Source organism: Ambystoma mexicanum, chromosome 2p (genome assembly GCF_040938575.1).
Source record: "Ambystoma mexicanum isolate Mex_15411 chromosome 2p, UKY_AmexF1_1, whole genome shotgun sequence".
Lineage (NCBI taxonomy): Eukaryota > Metazoa > Chordata > Amphibia > Caudata > Ambystomatidae > Ambystoma > Ambystoma mexicanum.
Genome location: NC_090923.1, coordinates 1,255,496,460 through 1,255,523,882, shown reverse-complemented (window position 1 = coordinate 1,255,523,882; position 27,423 = coordinate 1,255,496,460). Strand labels below are relative to the sequence as shown.

The window sequence follows — 27,423 nt, the reverse complement described above, 5'->3', positions numbered from 1 at the left end:
CTCTCTCTCCTCCACCACCGCCTATACCTGTAAATTAATCCGAGCAGTCAGACCATTCTTGTCTAATGCTAGCTGCAGTACCCTGGCCAATGCTCTTATGTCTAGATTAGACTACTGCAACGCCCTGTACTCGGGAGCCAACAAGTATGTTACTGACAAACTTCAAAAGTTGCAAAACAACGCTCTAAGAGCAGCTCTGAACATCCCTCACAGAGAGCACATCTCTAAATTCAGGAAGGATTCCCACTGGCTAAAAATAAAGGACAGAATCCACCTTAAAACTATATCCCTCACCTCCAAATGGCTCAACACTCTAGCACCTCCCTACCTATCGGAAGAAATTACTAGGAAACTCACCTCCCGTCCCCCGAGATCTGCCAATACCTTTCTGCTTGTTATCCCTAGATTCAAACTCGCCACGGCTGGAGGAACCAGCTTCCCAGTTAAAGCTGCTCAAGCATGGAACACACTCCCTATTGACCTCAGACGCCCCTTACTGTACACTAGATTCAGAATCAATGCTCTCAAATGGCTCCGTTCAAACGCTCCATAATCTCTTCACTCTTTTCTAAGAACCTGTGACTTGCCTACCCTCCTATTCATTGTGGTAACCATAACTGTACTGTATCCTATATTGTAATCCACTTTTGTAATCACATGTATGTACTATATTTTGACAAGCACTGTAACTAAGTTTTGAGAATTCTTGTATTGCTGCGCCGAGCTGCCCAAGGGCTTGGTGCGCATTATCAAATTAATAAACAATCAAAGGGGGACTTGGGCCAAAACCAAGCCCTGTACGTTTCCTGGTGTGATCAGCAATCAGCCGGAGTGGGATGGGAAGAGGGTGGGGAGAGGGAGTGCAGAACCCTGCCTGGCAGGAGGCACGCCCCCTACTAAGACAGACCACGAAAGATAACCCCACACCGGCTCTGATAAGCCAAGGCGTGGGATGGTGGAAACTCATTACGGGCATGCACTGCGCACCAGAAGCACAGAACGTTATCCGGTACCATGAGAACCTGTGCCATATGTGCACGGCCATGAGGTCCGGCATAAGAAGAAACACTGTTCACCTACACATGTCCGCAAGAGACCACAACGGCAAGAAAGGGATGCAGTGGGAACTTATTTACTAGTTATGCATGTATCGAGTCAAGCTGAGGGCATGGGCCTTCATGATAGGATAACCTGGATAGCTGAACCAGGAATTAAATGAGCCAACGTGGCATTGGCCGTGGCCCTTAGATTGCAGAAGCACCGTCATTTGCGTAAGCACGGGCACAAGCATGCTTCAAAGTGCACAAACCTGTACTAGTGTGGAGTCCTTCACTCTTTTGAACTCAGAGTAGATGGAACCGTGCAGGGAACTGTACCGGGAGAAACACGGTCTTCTAGTTCAGCAAAAACTTTTGGCAACTAGCATATAAAGTAGCTACCATCAAGGCAAATCGGTTCCACAGCACGTGTGGACCGGCAGAATAACCCCTACTGACAAGGTTTATGCACTTCCGGACAAGAGATGCGCACCTTTTTTTGAGGGTATAATCCGGGACATTTTACTGCCACCTGATCTGCCAAAACCTTACCACCACTGGTTCCAACCAGAACTGGTGCCCGTGCAATGTAACATACACCGCCCTCAGGCGAGGGTGAGGCTACGGATGATGTCAACCAATTTGTCTGGGGTTTCCACAATAGAATTCTAGATATTATGGAAGATCACGAACTTCAAATAACCAAAGCCTACCAATTGAGACTGGGTACTCGCTGAGGTCCTCTCTAGAAAGCCGGATAAATCGGGTGTACCAAATAACTGAATGTTGTGGCAGAAGCCACCAAAATCTGGGGGATACCACACAACATGGCTCCAGTGGATTACAAAATTAGACGCCAGATTCAGAAAGACAATAACTGCGAACTGTGCATGACCACAAAACCAGACAAATCAGGAGTGATTTTTGGCTTTTCTGGAACCAGGGAAGTCAGTCCTTATCGGGCACGCGTGCAAGTAGCGTTGCAACTGTCTGCTTATGGCAAAGCAGAGAAGCCCGTAGACGATGCCTGCAAAACTCTATCAAAACGGTGTTCTGTACCTAAGGCAAGCTAATTGTGAGGCAATCATAGCTGCCTGTAGCATGACCTTGTGGAAGGAAATGGAAAGATTTTGCCGGTGACCTGACGGATGAGATGAAGGAATCGGAGTCGTTCCTATCAGGACTGTGTGAGGCTAAACTGGTGGCTCACAACCTATTGGAGGCAGTGGCCAGTTATGGTGCCACAGAAGCATGTGCACATCTGCCTAGACCTGCATAGAACAGCATGGCTGAAGAGCTCAAAGCTATAACAGGACATGGTCCAAGCCCTGTCCTTTGATTGGGTCAGACTTAATCACCTGAACCCTGATGACGAGCCTGCTCAAGAGAAAGCTTGCATGCTCACTCCGCAAAGCCCATCAGCAATCTCCAGGCCTGCAGCGAGGCCGGCTGCTCCTTTGGAAAGCTGGACAGCAAGGGCGACAGGGAGATTTTGAGGCTTCCTTGGACGCACACAAGGATGGGAAAGGTGTCAACCTATGATGGATCTGTAGGTGAGACAAAGCCCCTGTGTTGGGAAGAGGTTTTTAAGCACAAACCTGAACCTGCATGAGAAGCAGAATCTGTGACAAACTGGTCCAACGGCATTTTACGCCAGTAGGACTAGCCAGCATCCATTTGACATCTTGGAGGCAAATGGCAATGGCCACACAGTAATCAAGAACTGATTCCAATTGCCCATTACTTCCCCCTCCCTCACCACTGCCTCAATAATTTTCATCAAACCTGGCAGGGGATTCTATTGCAATTCTCTGTCCAGACAGTCGGGACGGTTACTACTCTAGATTCTGTGCCCTTCCCAAGAAGGACCAAGCTGGATGGAGAATAATTCTCGAACTATCTGGGTTCAACAAACATCTACAGGTAGAGAAATTAAAGATTGTCACACCAAGACAGATCACGGCATTGTTGATCAAGTTTCAGCGACTCCTGGTTGTAATGGCTACCTGCATGCTTGTGGTGATGCATGCCAGGTTGCATATAGGGGAAATTAAGTTGCAAAACAATCCATTCACAGATGGAACAGGTACAAGTTAGAGACACTTCATCAGGTCCTCAGATGGACAAAGGCACCTTGATGGGAGGAGTCCCTTTCTTGTGTCCGCTGCCAACAATGGCTCTAGCCAGAGATGCAAGGCTGACGGATGGGCAGCATCGATGGGCAATTTGGACATCACGGCCTGGAAGACCAAATGGAACACCTGAACTTGCTGGAACTAAAAGCCATTTTTAGGGCACTGATGTCTTTCCAAATTAATGTCGGAGGTTGGCTGGTATTGATGCACATTGAAGGCACAACTGCCGTGTTATGAGAACAAGCAGGGGGTGCTCCAGGTCATCAACCCTTTGCAGGTTAGCTCTACGGCTATGGAAGTGGTGTCTCCAGAACTCCCATCCATCCATCCCGTCACTGCACACCTGGTGGGGGAGGCCAGTGTAAAAGCAGACATTGTAAGCAGGCGATCCCATACACCTCACTAATGGGAGCTTTGTTGGGATGACCTGGGCGAGGTATTCAAAATGGAGAACTCCACTGCTGGATCTGTTTGCAACTCAGTGCAACAAAGTTTGTCCTATATGCGCCATGGAAGGAGTGAGGACCAGAACCTCAAGGCGACATGCTACTTCTGTTGTGAGATGAACAACTAGTCTGTGTCTTCACACCGATTTAGATGATAACGAAGTGTTGCACAAATTGAAGTGGACGAAGCACTGCGCATGATATTGATTGCACTGTACAGGCCCAAGAGGCCTTGGTTTTCGGATCTCGAGTCGGAGGTGTCTGACGTCAAGACCTTTACCCCTTCGCCCGGACCACCTTTATCAGCAACGAGGGGCAATTCTGCATCCAAACCCTCAACTGCTTTCCTTTAGTAGAGGCAGCCTGAGGACTTAACCTACAGCACAGCAGAAAGAAGTACCACACATTCACAGTATGCAAGTAAATGGACTAGTTATGTCACTGGTACTTCAATTGGAGGGGGGGGATCCTGCTAGTTACCGCAGTGGGCTATGTTCTAATTTGTTGGACCCTCATGTTTCGATGGATTCATGTAAAACCTACCGAGCTGCAATAGGTGCCTATTTAAATTCTGAAACAACCACTTTCACATTACCTAATGCAGTGGTGAGAAGGCACTTCAAAGGACTGTTGAAATTGCACACTCCAAGGAGGAGGCCACACGCTCAATGGGATTTGTAATGTGGTCTTGGCAGCCATGATCCAAAAACCGTTTGAACCAATGGGCACTGTAAGGGTGCATAAAAAGGCAAACAACACACAGGTGGCATATTGATTTTTAACTAAAGACTTTTATTGTTTTTATATGAAAGAAAATTGGGTTTGGGAAAGGCCTACTATACCTAACCAGTAGGGGATTGCCCTGCCTCAACAAAAGAATACTATGGACTCCGCCAGGAAGTCCGCCCTGGGTCCCAGACCCTGTTCTTTTGGCTTGGTGGGATCTTTGTCCCTTTGTCACTTGGTGTCCACCTGGACAGACCTGGTATACTGTCACACCTAGGTGCACTCTCAAGGTTTGTTTCTGCTCGTTTGTCTCCTCTTCTCTTGTGTCCCTCAGGACATGTTTATCTGCTTCACACAATCGCAGTATATTTCAAATTCTCTTTTACAACCCTTTGTGCGCTTCAGGATGTTCTTAGTGGATTTAGATTGTTGATAGCCATTTGTATGCCTTCCTTCTCATCCCCTTGTAGTCTTCGGGTGTTAAGTTTGCAAAGTTTGTTTTATACTGCACAGGTTCCCTTTCACCCCTTTGGGCTTTTCTGAGCGTTCTTATTGGGTTTATCAAATTTGAAAAGTTGGGTTTCACGAGCTTCCTTAGCTCCCTTATTACCCACTGACCGGTGTGAGAAACCTGAGGGTGTTCTCCGTGGTAGATCCCAGGAATTCCTTATTCAGGTGCCCAACGCAGAACTGGCCTTTTCAGATCCCAACCCGAAGGGTAGACTAACGGGCGAGGATCTCCTGGGTAAGGTAACCCAGCGGTGTGCTCTGGAAATGCCCCAGGTGAGATGCGGTGTTATACTGGGGAAGAAGGCGAGAAGGACGAAGTCCCTGTGACTTTTATAGGCTTTTCTACATCTACCTCCCTTCCGCCCAATGAATTTCCCTTACCAGACTACAACCACCCCTCTGCATCTGGTAAACCCCCCCCCCAAAAACCACAACTCCCAGAATCCCTGCTATACAGTCTTCTACCCGGATTTTCCCATTAATTCCCGAACGGTAGTGCTGTAGGTTGACGAACACTACCGTTCCCACAAACCCCTTTATTCAGTTCACGATTCTGGATATCCCTGTTTGCTTCATAAACCCTACCAATACCATCCCTCTGTAGTTTTCCCGAACGCGGTGGATCGTGACCAACAACTGCAGTTCCCACAAACCCTCTTACTCATTTCACATATACTACAAAACCACCCTTCCGAGATCACCACAAACCCCTCTAGTACGAGTGCTATAATCCCATACAGCACCTCTTCCTCTCGATATCACGTAGGATACTCTAAACCCCCCCACTCCCCGTTCCGACACACACTTTTCTATACCACGGAAAACAGATTCTAATTCCAGAGCTGTTCAGCTGACGTCTCCTAACCCAAGGGCCAGGCAGAGTCGGGCAATTGACCAGATTCACACACACACACACAAGACAGCCCCTTCCTTTCACCACAACGATGAAAGGTGGAGCACGAGAGCACACTATGAGCAAGGCAGACCGCACAACGAGACATCTATCCAGGCACGGCAGTTCAAGAGGAGAAAAATGGCGCATACCCAGAGGGCAACAAGGAGAGAAACAACCTTGCCCTTTCCGACCGTGAAACCTCTGCGAAGGACTCTTAAGACCGTGAACAATAGCCAGTGTGTTTTGCAGCAGATGTCAACAGTACGCGAGACTCCTCCGCTGATAACCAAGCCGGGAAGAGACACCTCTCCGTGGTACCAACCTTGACTCCAAGGAGTAAGAAACCCAAGCGCTTCGTCAGTCAGTCGAGGGGAGAGTCGATAAGAAATCAAACTGTGTTGGAAGAAAAATAGCAAACGGCTAATTGAACTTTGAATGCATAAAGAGTGATTGATAGGAAAAGGGGGAAACCAGCAACAAAGGAGTCCAGCACCACGTGAGTGCTCACTCGTGAAACTCTGGGCGATAACCCGATTATTGAAATTACCAGAACCAGAAGGCCTTGGGAAAGGCGAGAAGAGGGGTCAAAGTGGTCCTGCAGGGGTCTTGTAAAATCCTCTGTACAGTCGACTTTGACCAACAGATGATTGCGAAGCTAAGGGAAATGACTCCTGCATCGTAAGAGGTTGATTGAAAAAAGGTACGATTGGCAAATGTGAACCCGAATGAGGGATGCCAACAAAGAGGGGACAAAGTTTTAAAGTCTTGAAATACAATGTGTTGACGAGAGAAAACCCGGCAAAGGGATGTCCACAGTGAACTGTACAAATAGAGATTTTACGAAAGTTACCAGATAAATTGCATTGAAAGCCATAGTGAACCCGATCGAGGGAGGCAAACGGTCAAGTCAGATCTGAGCCCGGAAGAGGGTGTCCCAAGGGTGAGAAGCCAACACCCACCGACCTGTGAGTGCAACAAATCAAGAGGGGGGGGGAGCCTTTGCCAGAAGGAACGCGACAAGGAGAAGTGAAATATGAGAGGGTTCTAAGCCTGTAAAAGGGGTAACCTGGGGGTGAAGAACTATCACCCAAATACAGAGAAGAGCTTTTGTTGAACTTTGTTTGATTATTTTGAACTATCAGATCCTTGGTAGCTGGAGAGACAACCTCCGTAGATCCTGATATTGATGAGAACTTTCTAGAGATCTGTGCCCGGAAGAGAGCGATCCAGAGGTGAAAGACATCACCCGATGTATCTGTGAAAAGGAACTCTTGTTTATTATTTGAATACATCAGGCCTACGGCGGCAAGAAACTTTTTGATAGAAAAAGGACGTAACCACTGATTGCTGTGATTGCTGAAAACAGAACTGTTGGCTCGTGCTGGGAAAGCTCGGTCGTGTGCTGTGCTAAGTCCCACCTTGTACTGTGCTGGCTGAAAAGGTGGGGGAAGGGAGACCTCAAGTACTGCATCCTGATTTATCATTTGTGAACACTTTATCCCACACTTTTTTTTGTATTTAGCGTAAAGATTGGCAATTTGTTTTTCTTAGCATAGGCCTTTTTATTTGACAGAATGCCACTAGGACTGTTATTATTATGGTCGAAGCTTGCTCACATTTTAGGTTTAGGTTTAGATTAGGCATTTTTCCAACCTACTTTTACAGTTTAATAAACAACCTTGAACTATGATCACTTGTCTGTCTTATTCCCATCCCGCTGTTCCCCGGACCTTACACTTCCCTTTCCCTCGCTCCTCCCAGCCCACACCACGACCCTGATTGGCTGCCTAGTTCCACCTTGCACAGTGTAATCGCTGTGCATCGACCTGCTTGCTCGTTCTGTTTTGGAGCATCAGGTGAGTTAAACAGCACCAAGGACCCTCATGGGCCTATTTTAATTTAATTCCGAGGCCTGTTTGCTGCCCTGACCTGCCCTCCCATCCCCTGATAGGCTCGACCTCCTCTCTTGATTCACCCTCCCAGGGCATCCCTCTGCCCATCAGCCTCTGTGGCTAAGGGCCTCAAGGTAAAGGGCGGCTCCTGCAAGAGGCTGCTCCACATCGTGTCAGCAGGGGAAGCCAGTGATCAGTCGTCAACCAGCAACGACAAGTGTACGGTAGGAGTGGCCGAGTAGGGAGTAGAGCAATTACTCTACCCTGGAAGCCCAGCTGCTTGGCAAACTTACTGAATACCAGTACAATACTGTGACTTCTCTCCTCTGCCTCCCTTTCTCCCACTATACAGGACTCTCAAATCTAGCTGTGTTTAGTCTTGTACTCAAACTGCATTGTTGGGTGTAGGCCTCTCTCCCACTATACAGGGCTCTCAAATCTAGCTGTGTCTTATGCTCAATATGCATTGTTAGTTGTAGGCTTCTCTCCCATTATACAGGATGCTCAAATCTAGCTGTGTAGTACCACACTGTGATTAGTATTGTCATCACTGACCTGCTCTGCACCATGATAGCTTTGACTACTAGCCTAGCACTTAATCGGTACCCACCCTACTGAGTCCTATTCCACCCGACAACCAAACGCCCAATACCCCCACAGCCCACGGACAGTGTGTAGGTTAGGGAAACGCCTAACCCACCGACGAAAAGACAGATGGCACCCAATAGCACCCTAATATAATCATTGGAGGAAACGCCAATACTCCCCTAGCACAAGACACTACCGACTACTTGCCCTGTTAACTCCGCACTGAGAAGGAAAACGCCACAATGCCGAAATGGACGCTGACAAAGAGGGCTGGCTCATGCAACAATCAACACGGACAGACAAACCCAACTGTCCCCAGTAGAAGCAACATCGAATACAGGAAACACTCTGCCAAACAATACTACCATCAGAACAAACACTGAGAGAAAAATAGTTATATCTTACACCTTACCTTGCAACAACCAGAGTCTCGATACCTTAACAGCACTGATAACTTGAGACAAATAAAGATTCACCCCAAACAACCTGGGAAAAAGACGGGAGAACCCTAGAAGTGAGCGGGAAGACCCCCAAGCCCCTCACTCCATTCATCACAAGAACAGAAGAGCACCAATAATATCCACAACAGACGACAAAGCTATAATAAACAACAACCCAACCACTAACCTAACAGACCGATTCAATGAAGAAGAAGCTTTCGCTCATCTTCTGTATCACTAGAGAAGCAATGCAGTTGAACAGCCAAGCTACCAACCTAGCAGACCGCTTCAATGAAGAAGCTGCCTTTGCTGATCTTCATCTTCATCCAATCAACATCCAATACAGAAACAACCCAACCGGACAATTATAAACCAAAACAAGGAAAAGTAATAAACAAAACCATACCCAAAAGATCCATTGCAATTTAATCAACGCAAGGTTGATGTCCAAACATGCCACCAAAATATACAACCTACTATGTGACGGGGGGAGGGGTATCTACATCCTATTTATAACTGAAACATGGCTAGACGACAATTACAAGATCACCCTCAACAACTGCCTGCCTGATGATGTCAAATGCGTCCAAGCAAACAGAAAAAACAAGAGGGGATGGGGGACATGGGGACTGGCAATCATCCACAAGGAACACCTTCCCATCAAACTGGAAGACCCATTAAACCTCGATAAATTGCGAATCCTTGATCCTACGCCTGTCGGTAAACCCCAAAACAAACTTGAAATTCATAATGATATACAGTCCTTCAACATACAATGCCACCTTTGTGGACGCCGTCACGAAAGCTATCACAACCCTAGCCATCGAGCATAATCATCTGATGGTCCTTGGAGATTTCAATATCTGGTTCGATGAAGAAACCAAAACCACACAAATCTTTAACCAGCCAACTAGCAGCAAAGAATCTACAAAAACTAGTGAAAGGAGCAACCCACTCGGCTGGGCATACACTTGATGGCATTTTTGCCAATAAAAAACACATTTTGATGCTTGTTAATCTGCTTCGAATCACATGCTGTGCATGTAGTCCGACATCCAGTGGTAACCGTGGAGTATTGCATCTTGTCTTTCGGGGACCGAAAGGGGACGTCGGCATAAGCGTGTCTATAACACTATCCCTATCGTGATTTGTAGTGTACCCAAAATCCCTCACGTGCCGAGGTCCCTCAGATTGTTTTTTTCCGCCCAGATAACTGGTCGCCCTATAGCGGAACTCTTACAAAAGAGATATTGTTTATCTTATACTGACTTGTCGGTTATTCCCCGTTAAGTCACTTCGGTCACAAGAACATCTTTGGCGAAGACTGCGGGGGATTCGTCTACGGCTGTGGATTTCAGCGCCTAAGATCCGGCGGCTGGATTTTCCACATGGTCGGGCCCTCTAGCCGACCTGTTCAGTCGGGAGAGTTGGGTCAGGGTGGCCATATTGTCGGTATGTCTTTCCTCCTTTCCCCTCTTTACCCTTTTGGTCTGGTCATCTTTCCCTCTAGCTGTGGAAAGCACTCCTTTTGGATTCTGCCCTAAGTGTAGGGTCAGATATCCTTGTAGGAAGATCACAGGACGTGCAACGCCTGTCTCCCCCTAGAGCACGACGAAAAGCAGTGTGCGGCCTGCAAACTCCTTTGGCCTAAGACCCTTAAGGAGCACCGGTTAAAGCGGTGGGCTGCGTACGGTATGTCGCGGGTGAAACCGCCACCACCACACCCGCTGAGAGTGACGGGGGCACCACGGATGACCAAACATCGGTTGTGGATGTTCTAGACCTCGAGGCGGACATTTCTAGGTCCGCCATGCCTGTCCCCAACCCTTTAAGGCCTGACTCTGGTCTCGCTACAGGGACAACATCCGGCGACAGGGGCGTACAAACGCATCACACTAAGACCACCCCTACACCGTTTTCGACGTCTTCGTCAAAAAAGGTGAGTGCCAACAGGGCCGCCAAAGATTTCAACGGTTTCCTCGGATTGCTCAGATCCAAAGCCTTCCCCGCATCCGCAGCAGTGTCTTGCGACTGGGCAACTAAAATTAAGTGAGGGCGCTACTCCTTAAACTTCACACGTCGAAGCGCGGAAATCCGATGCTGCGACGGTCCCGATGGCCGAGGTAGGCCCGACAACTACAACTAGGCCTCTACCTGGGAAACCAACTGCTAGGCCCTCTAGTGCCACGGAAGGTAATACACCTACCGATAGACCATCGGAGCAACTGTCTCATGCCGATTCAGCGATTATCGAAGACCGCATCGAAAGAATTACAGCGGCGGTGGGTCTTACCACGGTTCCGCCTAAAGTCATGAAACATGCCGTGGAAAAATCTTCAGATGCGGTTTGGGATCCCGATTCTTACGATACGTATGAAGATAGTCAAGAGCCCCTTTCCGACACCCTAAGACTCTTTTTGGCGCCGTAGGACGGAAAACAATGTTTCTCCACCTGTAGGCCCGCCTCGGTCCTCTAAATGGACTAGAGAGAAATTCGAAGGGTGTATGGATCGGCTGGAGAAGATGATCAGTTTTTCTGATCATCCATCCCCAAAAAGGTCTCGGGTAGAGTCTAACCTCCATTTTCCATCGCATTTTCAAGAAGATCAGTCTTCTGTCCCCGTCCAGCAGGAAGACATTGTCCACATGGACACATATAGGGACATTTATAATGAAGAGGAAGAAGCTTCATTTCTGCAGAATTATGAGGAAGAACCGCAGGGTACCACAGACAACTGGGAAGAAACCCAGCAGGAAGGAACAGACCCATGGGCACAGCAAGATCAGGACACTGATGTTTTGTGTCTAGATTCTCCTCTGTCCACTCTGGCTCGCCAGGCCTCACCTGTAGTTGACCACATGGCCTTTAACTCCATGTTGTTTAAAGCAGCTGAACACTTTCAAGTCTCCTCAAGAGCCTGTACCTGAGCAGGATTTTGTAGAGGATATCCTTAAGGAGAAGCCTCCATCTCCTTAATTCTATCAAGAGAAGATTGGCCCCCTCATTGCGATCACCAGCTCAAACTCGGGCAGTGAACCCAAGTGTGGAAAAACTATTTCGCCCTTCCCCTTCCGACCCTCTATACATTAGAGGGCAAGCCATCCCAGATTCATTGGTAGTGACTACCACCCGGAAAAGGGCAGGAGTACCCCTTGCCACGGGGAAGGCACCTCTGGACAAGGAATCCAAAAGACTGTATGCTCTAGGCAAATGAGTCACTTCGGCTGCCGCATACACTACGCGAATTGCTAATACCACACTATTGGCTAGCTATGCTGACGCTCAGTGGAACCTGCTCCAGGAAAGCCTCCAAGAGGTTCCTGAACCCGCCAAATCCAAGCTTCTCTCAATTGTAATCGAGGGAAGACAAGTTAACCAGCATGTGATCAAAAACACCCTGGACACTGCGGAAACAGCAGGCAGGTCTATGGCCCAAGGGACCCTACTTAAGACACGCTTGGCTTGCCTCCCTCATCAATAAGCCCATTGAGAAATCTAACCTCTTTGGAAAAGCGGTGGATGAGGCCTTGGAAACAGCTAAGAAAGAGCATGAGACTTAAGTCTCTGCAACAGATCACAATGAAACCTTCCCCCCAGAGAGGTAATAACTCGTGTCGTCCTTTCGAGGGCAAGCCCGTGCTGGTCAAAACAACTATGGCATGGGGAACTTCAACACAGGACAAACTTTGGGACGCCCCGCATACTACGCTTCAAGGGGTCAGAAATGCAGCAAAGGCAGAGGTAGAGGCCCCAATCCCAGAGGAGCCACAACCTCTGGTCAGAAATGACCACAAGATCCAGGTCCCCTCCCATGTCACAATGGTTGGGGGGGAGATTAACATCTTTGCTCATGGCATGGGAGGGGATAACTTCAGACCAGTGGGTCATAAAGACGGCCGCCCATGGGTACTGCATGGAATTCGCCCGCCCTCCACAATTCAGACCGCCACGCTCACGGCGACTTTCACCGGACCATCCGGAGATCCTGAATCAAGAGGTGGAAGCACTGCTGGGAAAGGACGCCATAGGAGCCGTCCCTATTCTTCTGGTAAACAAGTGTATTTATTCAGTGTACTTCCTTGTACCCAAAAAGGACCTCACCATGCGCCCTGTTCTAGACCTGCGCCCAGCGAACAAGTTCAGAAAACCCCAGAAGTTTTGCATGGTAACACTGCAGGAAGTAATCCCATTGCTAAAACAGGGGTACTACATGGCAACATTGGACATGAAAGATGCATACTTTCATATTTCAATGTTGCCAGCGCACAGACAATATCTAAGTTTCATGATAAAGGACAGGCATTACCAATTCAAGGTACTCCCCTTCGGCATCGCCTCAGCGCCAAGGGTGTTTACCAAAGTCCTGGCAGTGGCTGCAGCACACCTGCGCAGACTGTCGGTCCCAGTTTACCCTTACCTCGACGACTCGCTCATCACAGGGGACTCATTTTGACACATGTTTTTCGAACACCCAAAAAACAGATCTTCTCTTCAGTCCGGGTTTCTCAATCAACGAAAAGAAATCCAGTCTAGTCCCCAGTCAAACAAAACAATTTCTGGGAGCTCTAATTCGGACGGAAGACGGTCTCATCTTCCCCTCCAATGAGAGGGTTCAGAACATGCTTTTTCAGATCCCTTAATATGTGGCCAGTCGGGAGGTGACGGTGCGCAAGGCCATGTGCTTGCTAGGAATGATGGTGTCATGCATATACTTGGTTCCCCACGCACAGCTGTGCATGTGTCCCATGCAAGAGTGGCTCAACAGCCAGTGGTGTCAGGCCAGCGGACATGGGAAGATCTGGTAGTTGTCTCGCCAGCCCTCGTTCTCTCTCTCTCTCTCTCTGCAGTGGTGGTTGAGAGATAACCTCTTGAAGGGGAAGACCTTCACCACCCCTGCAGTGGAAGCCACTCTCACTACAGACGCATCTCTCACGGGGTGGGGGCTCACCTGCTTCAGCAGACAGCGCATGGGGTGTGGTCCCCTCAGGTAGTGTCCGACCATATAAACTTACTGGAGCTATTAGCGCTGTTCAAGGCGTTGCAGGCCTTTCAGGTGCAATCACAAGGGAAGACCGTGCTGATTCTAACGGACAGCACTACAGCCATGTATTACCTGAACAAACAGGGGGGCATTCACTCTCCAGGGCTATCCAAGCTGTCCCAAAACATTTGGATATGGGCTCTCAAACACAAGATGTTTCCGTTGTCCCTTCATGTTCCAGGGGTACTCAATTTTCTGGCAGACTTGCTTAGCAGAGATTTCCCTCTGCCCGAAGAATATGAATGGCGGCTACACGAAGACATTGTGTCCAGCGTCTTTGCAGAATGGGGTTTCACAGAGATCGACCTGTTCGCTACTCAGGAGAACACCCAATGCCAAGACTACGCCTCCAGGTACCCCCAGAACCGATCCAAGGGGAACAGTCTCTGGATAACATGGTCAGGGAAATTTGTCTACGCTTCGTCCCCCCCCCCCCCCCCGGACTCCCCTTCTCAACAAGGAACCAGTTACCATGATGCTGGTGGCCCCCATGTGGGCCCGCCAACCCTGGTTTGCTCACCTGATGGAAATGCCCCTCTCACCACCAGTGAAACTACCCTGCCCATACAACATGTCTCAGGACAGGGGGGGAGACCCTACACCCATGCCCACAAACTCTGAACTTAGCAGCTTGGCTCCTGAGGTCATAGAGTTTGGACACGTACAGCTCCCTCAGAGGTGCATGGACATACTCTGGGAAGCTAGGCAACCGAACACACGTTATTGCTATGCCAGCAAATGGAAGCGTTTTGTCGTCCGTGATTGGCCCGCATGTGCCAGCACTGTGTGGGGACTTCCGCCTCACCGTGGGACAACGCCATTGAGAGCGCGGTGTTCCCAGGTGAGCTGAAGTGGCCACCGACCCATTCTGGGCCTGTTTATTTATTTGGGCCGTGTCCCCATGTGCCCTGTGACCCGCGTGCAACCTCCATTTCCCAACCCTCCTCCCTTCCTCTTCCCCTCCCTCCGCCCACCTCCCGATCCTCCCTGCATCCGTGATTGGTCCACATTCTGGCTTAACTGAAACCCCCAGGGCAGCCCTCTGCCCGGAAGCCAATGAAGCCACCAGACACCGACAAAACTGTAAGTGCTGGCATGGGTGGGGGGTAGAGCAATTACTTTACTCCAGAAAGCTCATGCCACTCTAACTCACCTTTCAATGGCCTAGACTGCTACAGACCTACACCATGCATTATTAGAGAGATGTGACCACCAGCCTAAACCTATTATGGCTGGACAGCTAACACTGCCTGCAGTATAGTTTTAACTAGTACCATACCCCCAGAGAACCACAAAGCCTGTGCCAAATCTAGACAGAAATGTGATTGTTAGCATATGCCACACTTAGATGGAGTTTTTAGAAATATGATTTAGCAGATGTGATTCTTAGCATGCACCACACTTAGAACACTGAACCTAGCTTGCATTGCATCTAGATAGAAATGTAATTGTTAGCATATGCCACACTTAGATGGAATTTCTCAAGTTTAGTCTGCGCCAAATCTAGACAGAAATGTGATTGTTAGCATATGCCACACTTAGATGAAATTCTCAAGCTTAGCCCGCTTCATCTAGATAGAAATATGATTATTAGCATATGCCACACTTAGATGGAATTCTCAAGCTTAGCCTGCGTCATCTAGATAGAAATATGATTATTAGCATATGCCACAATAAGATGGAATTTTAGAAATGTGATTGTTAGCATATGTGATTCTTAGCATGCACCACACTTAGAATTCTGAACCTAGCTTGCATCGCATCTAGATAGAAATGTGACTTTTAGCATGTGCCACACTAGTATGGAAATCGGAACTTTAGATTGTCGCGTCTAGACAGAATGTGATTCTTAGCATGCACCACACTTAGAATTCTGAACCTAGCCTGCGTCGCATCTAGATAGAAATGTGACTGTTAGCATGCACCACACTTAGAATTCTGAACTTTAGCTTGCGTCGAATCTAGATAGAAATGTGACTGTTAGCATGCACCACACTAGCGCACCTAGATGGAATCCCACAATTGCAAGGACAGCAATGCTAACTAACCAACCAACTAACAATTCCATCCCTCTGCATACACCTCTCAAACTATAACCAAACACAACCACAAGCCTAAAACGCAGCAATCCGCACAAACTTCACAACAATGCAACAACAAAACAAACCACACATAGACTTGCACAACAGCACACGATGACTACGGACCATAAAACACCCCAAGCCCAGCCAACGGACCCACCGGGTAGAGGCTGCCAACAGCACATCACTGCTCTTACACTTTTCCAGCTTATTCCCACTAATCCACCCCTCTCTTCCCCAGAGCGCCAGGGGACAACTTCGGTGGTGATAGTGCGCGGTACAAATGTCCTTTAACATTAACATTAACATCTGGTGCAATTCCTAGGGCGTCAATCCCATCGATTGCTCACCCACACACATTGTGCTGTACCTAACCCATCTGTTGGACACTGGGTTAGTCTTCAATTCCCTAAAGGTTCATCTGGCTGCTCTCAGCCTACACCACATCACAACAAAAAGTGTTGTGGTGGAAGATAACAGTGATTAAAGCCTTTATGGAAGGGGTTAAGAGGATGTATCCTCCCATTTCTCACCCAGCTCCTGGACCTAAATGTGGTTTTGACCAGGCTCATGGGAGCTCCCTTTGAGCCTATGCATAAAGCAAGTCTGAAAGACCTGACCTATAAAATGGCTTTCCTAGTGGCTCTCACTTCTATTAGAAGGGTTAGCGAACTACAGGCACTTTCTGTTCTAGACCCCTTTGTTACAGTCCACAGGGATAAGGTAGTTCTGCGCACTCACCCCAGATTTGCGCCTAAATTCATCTCGAATTTCCACCTACCTTTTTCCAGAATCCCACTAGCATGGCCGAAAGAAGCCTACACACACTAGATGTGTGCAGGGCAGTCATAGTCTACCTGGAAAGAACTAAACCACTGAGGAAAACGAACCAATTTTTCTTTTCAGTGGCAGCTGGTAGAGAAGGGGATCCTGTCTCAAGGTGGATTGTCAAATGCATCACACTATGTTACACTCTTGCTAAGAGAGAACGGCCCTTAAAGCCTAGAGCACATTCTAGCCGGGGCACTGGGGCATCCATAGCATTCATTGCAAATGTTCCCCTTGAGTCCATTTGCAAAGCAGCAACTTGGACTTCTGTACACACCTTTACAAAAAAACTATTGCATAGACACTCATTCCAGGTCTGATTCTCAGGTGGGACAAGCAGTACTAAGACATCTTTTCTTTACTGTTCTTTCTCACTACCCACCTCCAACTCTGGGTACTGCTCGCTAGTCTGTGCATAGCATGTGATTCTAAGCAGACATGCATTACTTAGCGTAATAGCATTTCGGATGATTGTATGTGCTTAGATTCACATGCGCCCTCCCTACCTCCCTGCTCAGGGTGGAAGGAACATAGACGTCTTCCTACTTTCTCTCTTTTATGTACTCACTCACTATAGCCTTGGGCTCCCTCATGGCAGAAAAAATACAATCGGAGGGACCTTGGCGCGTGAGGGATTTTGGGTACTCTACATGTCACAATAGGGATAGTGTTACAGACACGCCTATGCCGACGTCCCATTTCGGTCCCCGAAAGACCAAATGCAATACTCTGCGGTTACCACTGGATGTTGAACTATATGCACAGGATGGCCCGACTCACTCCGCAGGGCATACTTTGGATGTTCTGATATCCTCAGACCTTCCCCTCTCTGATCCTCTCTCCACGCCTCTCTCTTGGAGTGATCACTGTCTCCTATCCTCCCACCTCACCCTCCCTACCCCTCAGGCCAAGCCACCTCCATCCCTGCCACCTACCTTCTCAGTCATCCGACCCATGAAGCGCGTGTCAGCTGAGGCTTTTGCCAGCACCTTCTTACCGCCCCCCACCTCTGGCTGACTCCCATCCTGACACAGCCCTCTCCATGCTCCACTCTGCCATCTCTGATACTCGCCCAAAGCCAAGTGCAACTCCTGGTATGATTCCGACCTTGTCACCCTAAAATGTAATTGTAGGGTGGCAGAGAGGAAATGGCGTGCTTCATGTACATCCTCTGACAAACTGGCCTGCCGCCTACTTCGAAGGCAATACCGGCTCTCTGTCCAAACCAAGAAGAGAGCTCATATCCAAGCCCGCGTCTCTTCGGCATCTAACAACTCAGCTGTACTCTTTAAAATCTGCAAGGAACTGGCCAATCCTGCCGCAGTCTCTACCTCCCCTGTCCCTTGACAGGCCCTCTGCACAGCACTGGCCTCTCATTTCATCTCTAAAACTCAGGACATCTTGTCCACACTCTCCACCTATTCCCTCCTTTCCCCTACTTCCTGCTCTTTCTCTGGCCCTCCTGCAGCCACCCCTCCTCCCTCCTTCTCCTTTCCCCTTTTCTCCCCAGACGAGGTTTCTAGACAAGTCCGATCTATGAAAGTCTCGTCAAAACAGGTTCACCCCTGTTCCTCCAAAACTATCAAGGATCACATTGACTCCCTGGCTCCTGCCCTGGCTGATTTCTGCAACCACTCCATCGTCACTGGAGTCTTCCCAACCCCCCTGAAGCACTCCCTTGTGCACCCCCTTCTTAAACCCTCTGCCGACCCCTCCTGCCCGGCTAGCTATCGCCCAATTGCCATCACTTCCTTTCCTGGGTAAGCTCCTTGAGAAACTGGCCATTTCCCAGCTTAATCTCCACACTGAAGCTGTTGGTTGTCTTCATGACCATCAGTCTGGCTTCAGAGCTTCCAGAAGCACGAAAAACTGCTCTCCTGAACATACGTGAAGACCTGCTCTCCAATCTTGACTCTAACACCCCTTGTGTCCTCATCTTGCTTGATCTCCCTTTTGCCTTTGACACAGTCAACCATGCCATCCTGCTCAACCGTCTCCGTGATAACCTGGGAATCACTGGTCAGGCTCTGGCGTGGCTGACTTCTTTCCTCTCTGACCGACCCTCCCAGGTCTTACTTGGGTCCTTCCTCTCTGATACCTTTCTCTCTACCTGTGGTGTCCCCCAGGGATCTAACCTCTCTCCCTGGCTGTTCAACCAATATCTGGCACTCCTTGCCCACCGCATCGCCGCTCTCTGCCCAAATTTCCAGTGCTATGCGGATGATACCCAGCTCATTTTCAGGCTCTCCTCAGCCGCCTCCTCTTCTTCCCTCATCTCCGACTGTTTTTCAGCTATCCAGGAATGGTGTGCCGCCAATGACCTCTGCCTTAATGCCAGTAAGACTGAGATTCTACTCATCGGCACACCCACTCCCTCCTTCCCTGCAGCTCTCTGTCCGGCCTCTCTTGGCGCTCTTCCTGCTCCCACCTGCAAGGCTAAAAACCTTGGGGTCATCTACGATTCCACTCTCTCCTTCTCTCCTCCCATCTCTGACGTCTCTAAGAAGTCACACTACTAGTTGCACCTCCTCAGAGGTATTCTTCCTTTCCTCTCCTTCCCGCAGAAGCTCACTGTCTCCAGAGCCCTGGTTCTCTCTAGGCTGGACTATTGTAACAGTCTCTATCTTAATCTGCCTGCCTCTACTCTCCGCCCTCTTCAACTTATCCAGAACAGGACTGCGAGACTTATCCTTGGCCTCAAGCCCAGGGATCGTATCTCTCCAGGACTGAAATCGCTGCACTGGCTCCCAGTGGCTGCGAGGATTAAGTTCAAAACCCTCTGCATTGTCCACAAGGCTTTCTGAGGCATGGGGCCGCATTACCTTCAACTCTCTCTTCTCAAATATCTTCCTTCTCGAGCTCTTCGCTCATCTGCCTCCAACTCCCTCAAGGGCAGTCACTTCTCCAAGCAACGAGTTGGTGGTAGATCTCTCTGCAGCAGGGGCCTCTCTCTGGAACAGCCTTCCTGCCTCACTGAAACTTGAGGAGAACCATCTCAGGTTCCAGAAGCACCTCAAAACCCTCCTCTTTGCCTCTGCTTTCTCTCCTTCTCTCCTCTGCTGAACTCCTGGTTGAAACTGCACTGGTTTACCTGGCCACCCCTCTCTGTTCTTGTGCCCAGGTCCTGCCAGCTGCACACCTGCACTGCCTCCCTGGCAACCCCTTGGACTGTTTCTGCATCCATACAGTCCCCCTACCAGCACTTATGCCTGCACTTACCCCGCACTTGCCACCATCTGGCCGTTTTATTATCTTATTTATTCTACTATCCTTGTACTGCACTTTCCCCTCTGCCCTTCCCACGCACTTTCCCTCTCCCTCCTTCCCTGCACTTGCGTGATTTGAATGACACCTGGCCTAGTAAGAGCGTTGTCTGTCCTCCCTTGTTCCGCTTCCCTTGCCTCGTCGCGCCTTGAAACACTTGTGTATAGGCGCGTTATAAATGCCATATATCATATCATATATCATGTGAATCGAAGCAGATATTTTCATCAGAAATGCTATTACGGTAAGTAATTCATGTCTTACCATAGCACACCCCCAATCCAAATACTCTGGAGCGACTAGCTCATCATCCCCTTCGTAATCACACTAATCACCCCAACAAACAAGCGACAAGACACACTTCCGATCACCATGAAAAGGAATTGGAGAACCATTTAAAAAAAAACCTCTAACCTAACTGAACTCCTGGAACTCAGTAAGCCACAAGCAATAATCATGGAAGAAGCCGACCTAGACAAAAAAGTAGCTCTACTCCACAACTGGATAACATCAACGATCGAGAAAAACCTTTCACCCCTTCAGGTGAAAGAGCAACGGCAAAATGGTTCCCCCAAAACTCGGCGCCATGAAAAAAAAGAAACGTAAACTAGAATGGAGAACCACAAATGACACTGGAAATTTTAAACTTGAACAACATATCTGTGCCTGCAAAAAGGGAATATTACGACAACCGGATCCTCGCAGCACCAAACACCCAAAAAGAACTCTTCAACATCCTAAATGAAATAGAAAATCCACCATGCTGCAACAACACGCCAATACCATCGATTAAACTGTGCAATGACCTAGCAGACCACTTCAAAAACAAAATCACCACCATCCAACAAGCCATACAAAACAGACATTGTGATTGGACTACGGATCCCGCTGACCCTTACGAGGAACCCCTGAACAAACTATGGAACTTCCTTGAAATATCAGAGGAGACTTTCATCAAACTGGTAAATCAAAGCAACAAAACAGGTTCTCCTGAGGATCCTTGCCCACCGTACATACACAAATCAATCCTCACACAAGGAACCCCCATGGAATACCACAAGAATGTCCTCAACCTTTCAATCTCAACATGGTAAGTGCCACAATCCTTCAAATCAGCGTACATCATACCGCTACTCAGACACAGCTGGAAATATAGAGGACCTTTCCAACTACACACCCATCTCCAACATCCCGTTTACAGCTAAATTGCTCTAAACCCACATATACAAAACAACCCGAGAATTCATAGAAGAGAACTGCCTATTAGACCATGCACAAGTTGGTTTCAGACCAATGAGTGGAACGGAATCCGCTCTCCTCTCAATATGGGATGATCTAAAAGCAGACGCTGACAACAGTACGGCCTTGACACTTCTAGACCTCTCAGTGGCATTCGACAGAGTTAACTATGACAACATCCTCATCACGAGACTAAAAGGATTGGGAATAACAGACACCACCCTACTGTGAATCAAATCCTTCCTAACAAACAAAACAAACTATAGGGATGAAACCTTTCAAATCCAACACAAGAGAATCCACATGTGGCGTACCACAAGGATCATCCTTCTGCCCGCTATTATTCAACATCTACCTTTCTCTGCTGATCAAAATCATCAAAAGACACGGCCTCACCTGCTACAACTATGCCGACGATACACAATATTCAAAATACAAGACCCTCAAGAAGAAAACGCAACACGTGAGAACTGCCTTTGTGATGTATTGAACTGGATGAACTACCTCAAACTCAACCGAAGCAAAACAGAAATAATGGTCATCACAAAAAAAAACGGAGGGGACAACCACTACATCCCCTGGCCAAGGGAACTCAGTACAACCCCCAGCCCCATCGTCTACTGTAATAAACCCGGGAGTCCTGATGGACAACAAACTTACCCTAGAGCCACAAGTAAACGCTATACTCCAGAAATGCTTCTTTCTGCTTCTTCTACTGCAAACAGCAAAAAGGATCCTGCCGTTCTATCAGTTACCAACACAACACTAACCATCATCGCTCTCATCTCCAGAGTAGAAAACACGAATTGGCTACCAATAAAACAACAAATCATGTGTATCACGCAAAGAGCAATCCAGAATCAAGGCGCAGAATTCCTGAGACAAATTACCCCTACATCACCCAACAAGAACGCTTAGATCAAGCAATGACAATCGCCTGGAACGAAAACCCTACAAGAGAAAATTCTGAGGATCCTCTTTCTCTCAACAAAAATGTGGAACAACTTACCGCAGAATATACGCAACACAAGAAACCACCTACTATTCAGGAAACTGCTCAAATCGTGGCTCTTGACTGCGTAACTAGAAGAACACACACAGACCTGGCAACAACGATGAGTGTAAACATTGATTCCAGACTCCAACAATCTACTAACTACAATCTTAACCTAAGGAAGACACTCTGCGACGCATCAAACTACAAAGTGAGAGTTGGCCATAACAGGACGACATTAATGACCGAATACATAGTTAGACCAAGACGGAAGGTCAAGGACGATCCATCAATCGTACCCTGGCCCAAATTGCGCCCAAGCCCAGCAGACAACAGTCAATATAGACAGCAAGGGAACAGGAAGCGGCCATTCCACAGCACCACAGAGGTGGGAGACTAGACATAACCGGCCCCCAACCTAAGATCCATACAACACAACCAGGAACGCACTGTCATCTAACCCAACCGGTTAAATGGCCAAGAAATGTAACCAGCTACTAAGCGTACCCACAGGAATGCTACTTAATTAATAAGATTGGCCAGAACCATGACATACTACTGACTAACCCAACTTCAAATCTCTGCATACCTAATTCACCAGAAAATCCACACAATTTCTCACCCAGCAAACCACGCACACTGCACCACACCGCAACCACAAAAAACAAATAAACCGCATCAACAGCACACAAGGTCTTGCTCCGATACTTACACCAAAGCTCAGCGCACGGTGGAAACGGAACTGAAGCCGCCAACAGCACACCACTTCTCTCGCTCTCCTACTCCCTCTTCACCCGACTAACCTAACACACCCCCCACCCTCTTGTTACAGACCCACCTGAGCGCCTGGCGACAAACTCTGTAGGTGAGCGTGCGCGATATAAATACCTTTAACATTAACACTCTTGATACCATGCCTTCCTTGCACCGTTCCGGCCCTTTCCCTACTTTTTTAATCCTGTGTGATCTCCGGTCTCTTCGGGAGTTGCAGCGAAGCTGCGCTGCTCCTTCGGCACTGAGCGTTCTTCTTCTCGTGGCTCTGCAGCTCTAGCATGTCTCTCTCTCCTTCGGTTGCCTGTGTCTCAGTTCCTGGTTGCTTTTCACTGGTCTGGCTTTCCATGTCTCTGCCTCCGGTCCGCCTCACTAAGACCTCTCGGATACTTGTGGCAGTCTACGCCCCGGGCCTTCAGTCTTCAGGTTCCTCAGAATAAGACCAGCATCTCCTCCCCTGCTCCTCCAGATCTGGTTGTTCGATCATGAAGTGAGTCATTCTTCCCTTTTTACCGTCCGCTCTTCCCTTTGGCAGCTGTATCGCATGTTGATTCCGCAATGGGCTTTCTCCTCCTTGCTCCATCCTCCGTCAGTGCTATTCTGTATCGGGTTTGGGAGTGCCTCTGTCTCCCTCGAGCCAGTCCATTTATATTTGTCCTCTACTAAACCATAACCAGTAGTGGTATGGGGGGACTGGAGTGGGGTTTAAGGAAGGTGGGGGGCACCAAAGGGAAAGATGAATACTGCGTTCTACCAGGGCCATTGTTACCAATCCCAGGAGGGTTTTCCCCTCCCGTGAGATCCACCCGTTGAGTACCAGCCCCAGGGGGACTATCGAGTAGCAGCCTCCCTAGCCTCATGGAAGATGTGACAATACTCTGGGATTCGTCACAGCACGATTGTGTAATCCTTAAGACTACATTTCTAGTAGGTATCTCCTCTGCTCGGTGTATATGAGAATTACAGGCAGTGAGCACGAGAGAGACGTAGTTGATCTTTTATAAGGAAAAAGTGATGTTGAGAACACAACGTGCTTTTCTGCCAAAGGTGGTCTCCACTTTTCACATATAGTATTGTTTTTTTTTTTCCACACTTCCAGAAGTGGAAAGGACGCTGCACACGTTGGATGTGACCAGAGCATTAAAAAGTAAAAAAGGACAGGGCAACTAACATAAACGTAGGACTAACTCTTGAAAGTGGCTGTCTAGGCAATACGCCCCGGTAGCGTTTAGAGAAGAGGGTTAAGTTTTACTGTTCAGATAAACACCCATTATCATTAATGTATCACAAAGTAACACTATCTTAAGTTGTAAAATCCCGCATTTCTTCTGTGTGAGATTGTGCATTCCTGCCTGCCAGATATGGAGACCTACTACAAAAAACCGCGAAGCTGCAATTTCCAATGGAAGCATAATCTCGAGAAAGGGGGACAGAGCACCAAATACCGGGACAGTCCCGGCAAAACCAGGACGTCTGGTCACCCTACTTATGGTGGTAACAGCTGCGGGCAAAACAGCAGCAAATGCAACAATCACGCGCTGGATAGTTATGGCTGTGATAGAGGCGTACAAAGCAAGGAACAAGACTCCAGCTGAAGGGCTGCATGTTCATCTACGAAGAGTAAATCCGCATCAATAGCACTTCAGAGGCATGTTTCTCTGGCTGACATTTCTAAAGCGGCTACATCGGCGACCCCACGTTCTTTCTGCAAGCATTCGCTAGAATAGCCTCCAGAAGAGATGCAGCTTTTGGGCAAGCGGTACCTTTTTTTATGTTACAATATTTAAAAGAAATAATTCTGTGTGTGTTTTTTTAATAAATGAAACCAGGGGTTATTGTACGCGCCCCCCCCCCCGCCTATAGGAAAGATGAAAGATGCTGTGTATCTCCTATCCGTATGGAAGAAAGGGGACGGGATGTAAAATTCTAAAAGGTTACTCCATAGTGACAACTGTACTAAGTCTGAAGCACACTTTGCTCCTTGCACCATCCCGCCATCCCCACTAACAAAAAAATGGGGGCTGACGGTTGGGCTGGGCGGCCGTGTGGGGGCATGGCAAGCACGCACATGATAAACGTTCTATAAACAAGCTGTTAGCAAAACGCTCCTGTCCTGTCCTGTTCCATGGGATGTCCCAGGAAAGAGGACCCATCGGTTTTGATGGACAAGTTACCGGCTGGTAAAGGGCACATCAAGCCTTGCTGGGCATAGCTTCCAGTAGCTAGTGAGGTTTGAGACCTGCTGCAGGCCTACCAACCATTATACCAGGGCAAGTGAAATGAGCGTCTGGGTTTTTTCCTATCTCTGGTTGCTTCTTCTCTTCATGAAAAGGGTCATGCCTTCAATAACCCTTAGCGATTTACTAATGAGCGATGTTCCGATGTCGGCCCCTCCCCTCATCTGCCATGCCCTGATCTTTGTTCCTGACAATATACAATATATCTTAGAGGCAAACTTAGCAAGTGAAATGGGGGCGGTTTGCAGAGGCCTGTGGGAGGAGGCCATGCAGTGCGTTGATATTCCTTTTTATGCAAAGGCATGCCTTTTTTATTTTTTTAATCCGGTCTTCTAACGTTTTTCATGCATTGCTGTTTATTACATTCGGTACTATCTCATTCCATCGCCCATTTTGTTTTCGCAGTTTTTTTGCTGCTGGTTTTTGCCCCCCCCCCCATCCCCCACCTTTCCAGCTATTTACAACCTATCCCCCATACCCCCCAACCACTTTTATCCCTTTACCCACTCCCATAGATTTTCGCTTGTTTGTGCGGCAAGAAATCGGCAGCAAAAAATTCAGCGAAAAAAAGGAAAAAATAAGAAAACGGGCGATGAATGAACGTTGTACCATTACATTTAATTGTTTGCCGCTCATTAATCTGCTGCACATTCTACTTCATGCTGCACACATTATTCAACACTCACTCTGTGTAGGTGACACAAACTATTAACCCTCCATCCTTTTGCATGCACTTAAAACCCTCTGAACTCTGCACCTGTCCGTCCCACACAGGCCCTCCAGCAACTCTGGCCAATCAAACCTTTCTCGTGGCAGATGTTAGTAGCCAGGAGCACACCAGCTTTTCCTTCCACTGTGCATGCATCAAGAGGACAACAGTGCCCTCTAGCTCTGCTCATACTAACTAATCGCAGCCTGTTTTGTTGCCGGTTCCACAGCACCTAGAGACCATGAAAATGGGCAGCAGTTAACTCTATAAAACCCAGTAACATAACATGCAGACTAGACACTTCTAGGTAATACGTCTTCTGTCAGTCACTACTTATTTGCATTTGTGAAGCGCCACACGGCCCTGAGGCATCGTGGCGCTGTTACAGAAGGCTTACTTGGTTAGATAAGTGCTTTGTAACATATGAAAGTCAATCAGGTGACTTTGGGTTTTGAGCATCACAGGCGGCCAAGGGGAGGGGGCGGGGGATCACAGCATCACAGCAACCAAGGACAGCAAAACATTATTGAAACTATGGCACAGTGAAACATCCTGTGAAAGGTGATGCCAGAGCCCAAGTGCATGCGGACTCTTCATCATTTGACGACTTGGAGAATATGTAAACCATGGAGAAATATCAGAAAGGAACAACAGAATTTGTTGTGAGACAGATTATTTGATGAAACCATGCTTAAATAGGCCATTTTCATTTCGGGTATGGTTCAAATGAAGCAATTTATTGAGTTTTGTGTATTTTGATTTACATTTCTCAGAGTGGATAGATGGGAATGATTAATATATTGCAATAAAATAGACTTTATCTTATAAAGGCACCCATAGGTGTGAAAAATGTAATGGGATGCTCATAGTTAAATATCTGTCATAAATAAATTTACAAAATAATGAGGACATATGAATGTTTTTGGAGTGGAGATTTATGGATGTTAATAGTTGAATAACTTGTTAGAATCAGTAGGAAATCCCATGCATAACATCTGCTTTGTAGCTCTGCTGTAATGTTGTGATTGGAGGGTGTTGAGCAGTAACGGGTCATTTTTAAATTGTACTCCTTTTTCTTCTTTCTGAATCTCAGCAAAAACGTAAAGGCGTGGAAGGGTTAATAGACATAGAGAACCCCAATCGAATAGCTCCGACAACCAAAAAGGTAACTCAGCTGGATTTGGAAGGCCCCAAGGAGCTTTCTAGGAGAGAAAGGTAATTTATGTTTTCTTTTCCTTCTGATGTTGGTTTACTTTTAAATAACTTTAAACAAATAATACATTGAAGTGCTTGGCTAGACTAGTTTGATTATGATGGGGATCTGTATTTTTATTTACTTCCCCTTGCATTAGTCGCTGAGCAGAATATTGTAGCCTGCTGGGCTGGTTCAGTGGCACTTTTATACTGGAAAACTTCCAAGCATAGATGAGGTGGAACTCCAATCCCATTTCTCCATACTCCGGGAATTTGATTGGAAGCTAGTGTTGGTGGTGGTGACATTGAGGTCCAAATATTGTAAGCTTGTTCCCCTTTTCAAACTGGTTACTGAGCGTTTCCCTCTTAAGAGTTCTCATCCTAGACCTCACTGG

The 27,423-nt window shown here is 47.8% G+C and overlaps 1 protein-coding gene across 2 annotated transcripts in view; it reads left to right on the top strand.

The window, feature by feature from the left end:
• PDAP1 (PDGFA associated protein 1) overlaps positions 1–27,423 on the top strand; it is a 150,826-nt gene that overhangs the window by 97,175 nt on the left and 26,228 nt on the right. For both annotated transcript variants that reach the window (XM_069645564.1, XM_069645565.1), the window contains exon 4: positions 26,928–27,049. In XM_069645564.1, the coding sequence (XP_069501665.1) occupies positions 26,928–27,049 (122 nt within the window). The remainder of the gene's footprint in view (positions 1–26,927; positions 27,050–27,423) is intronic.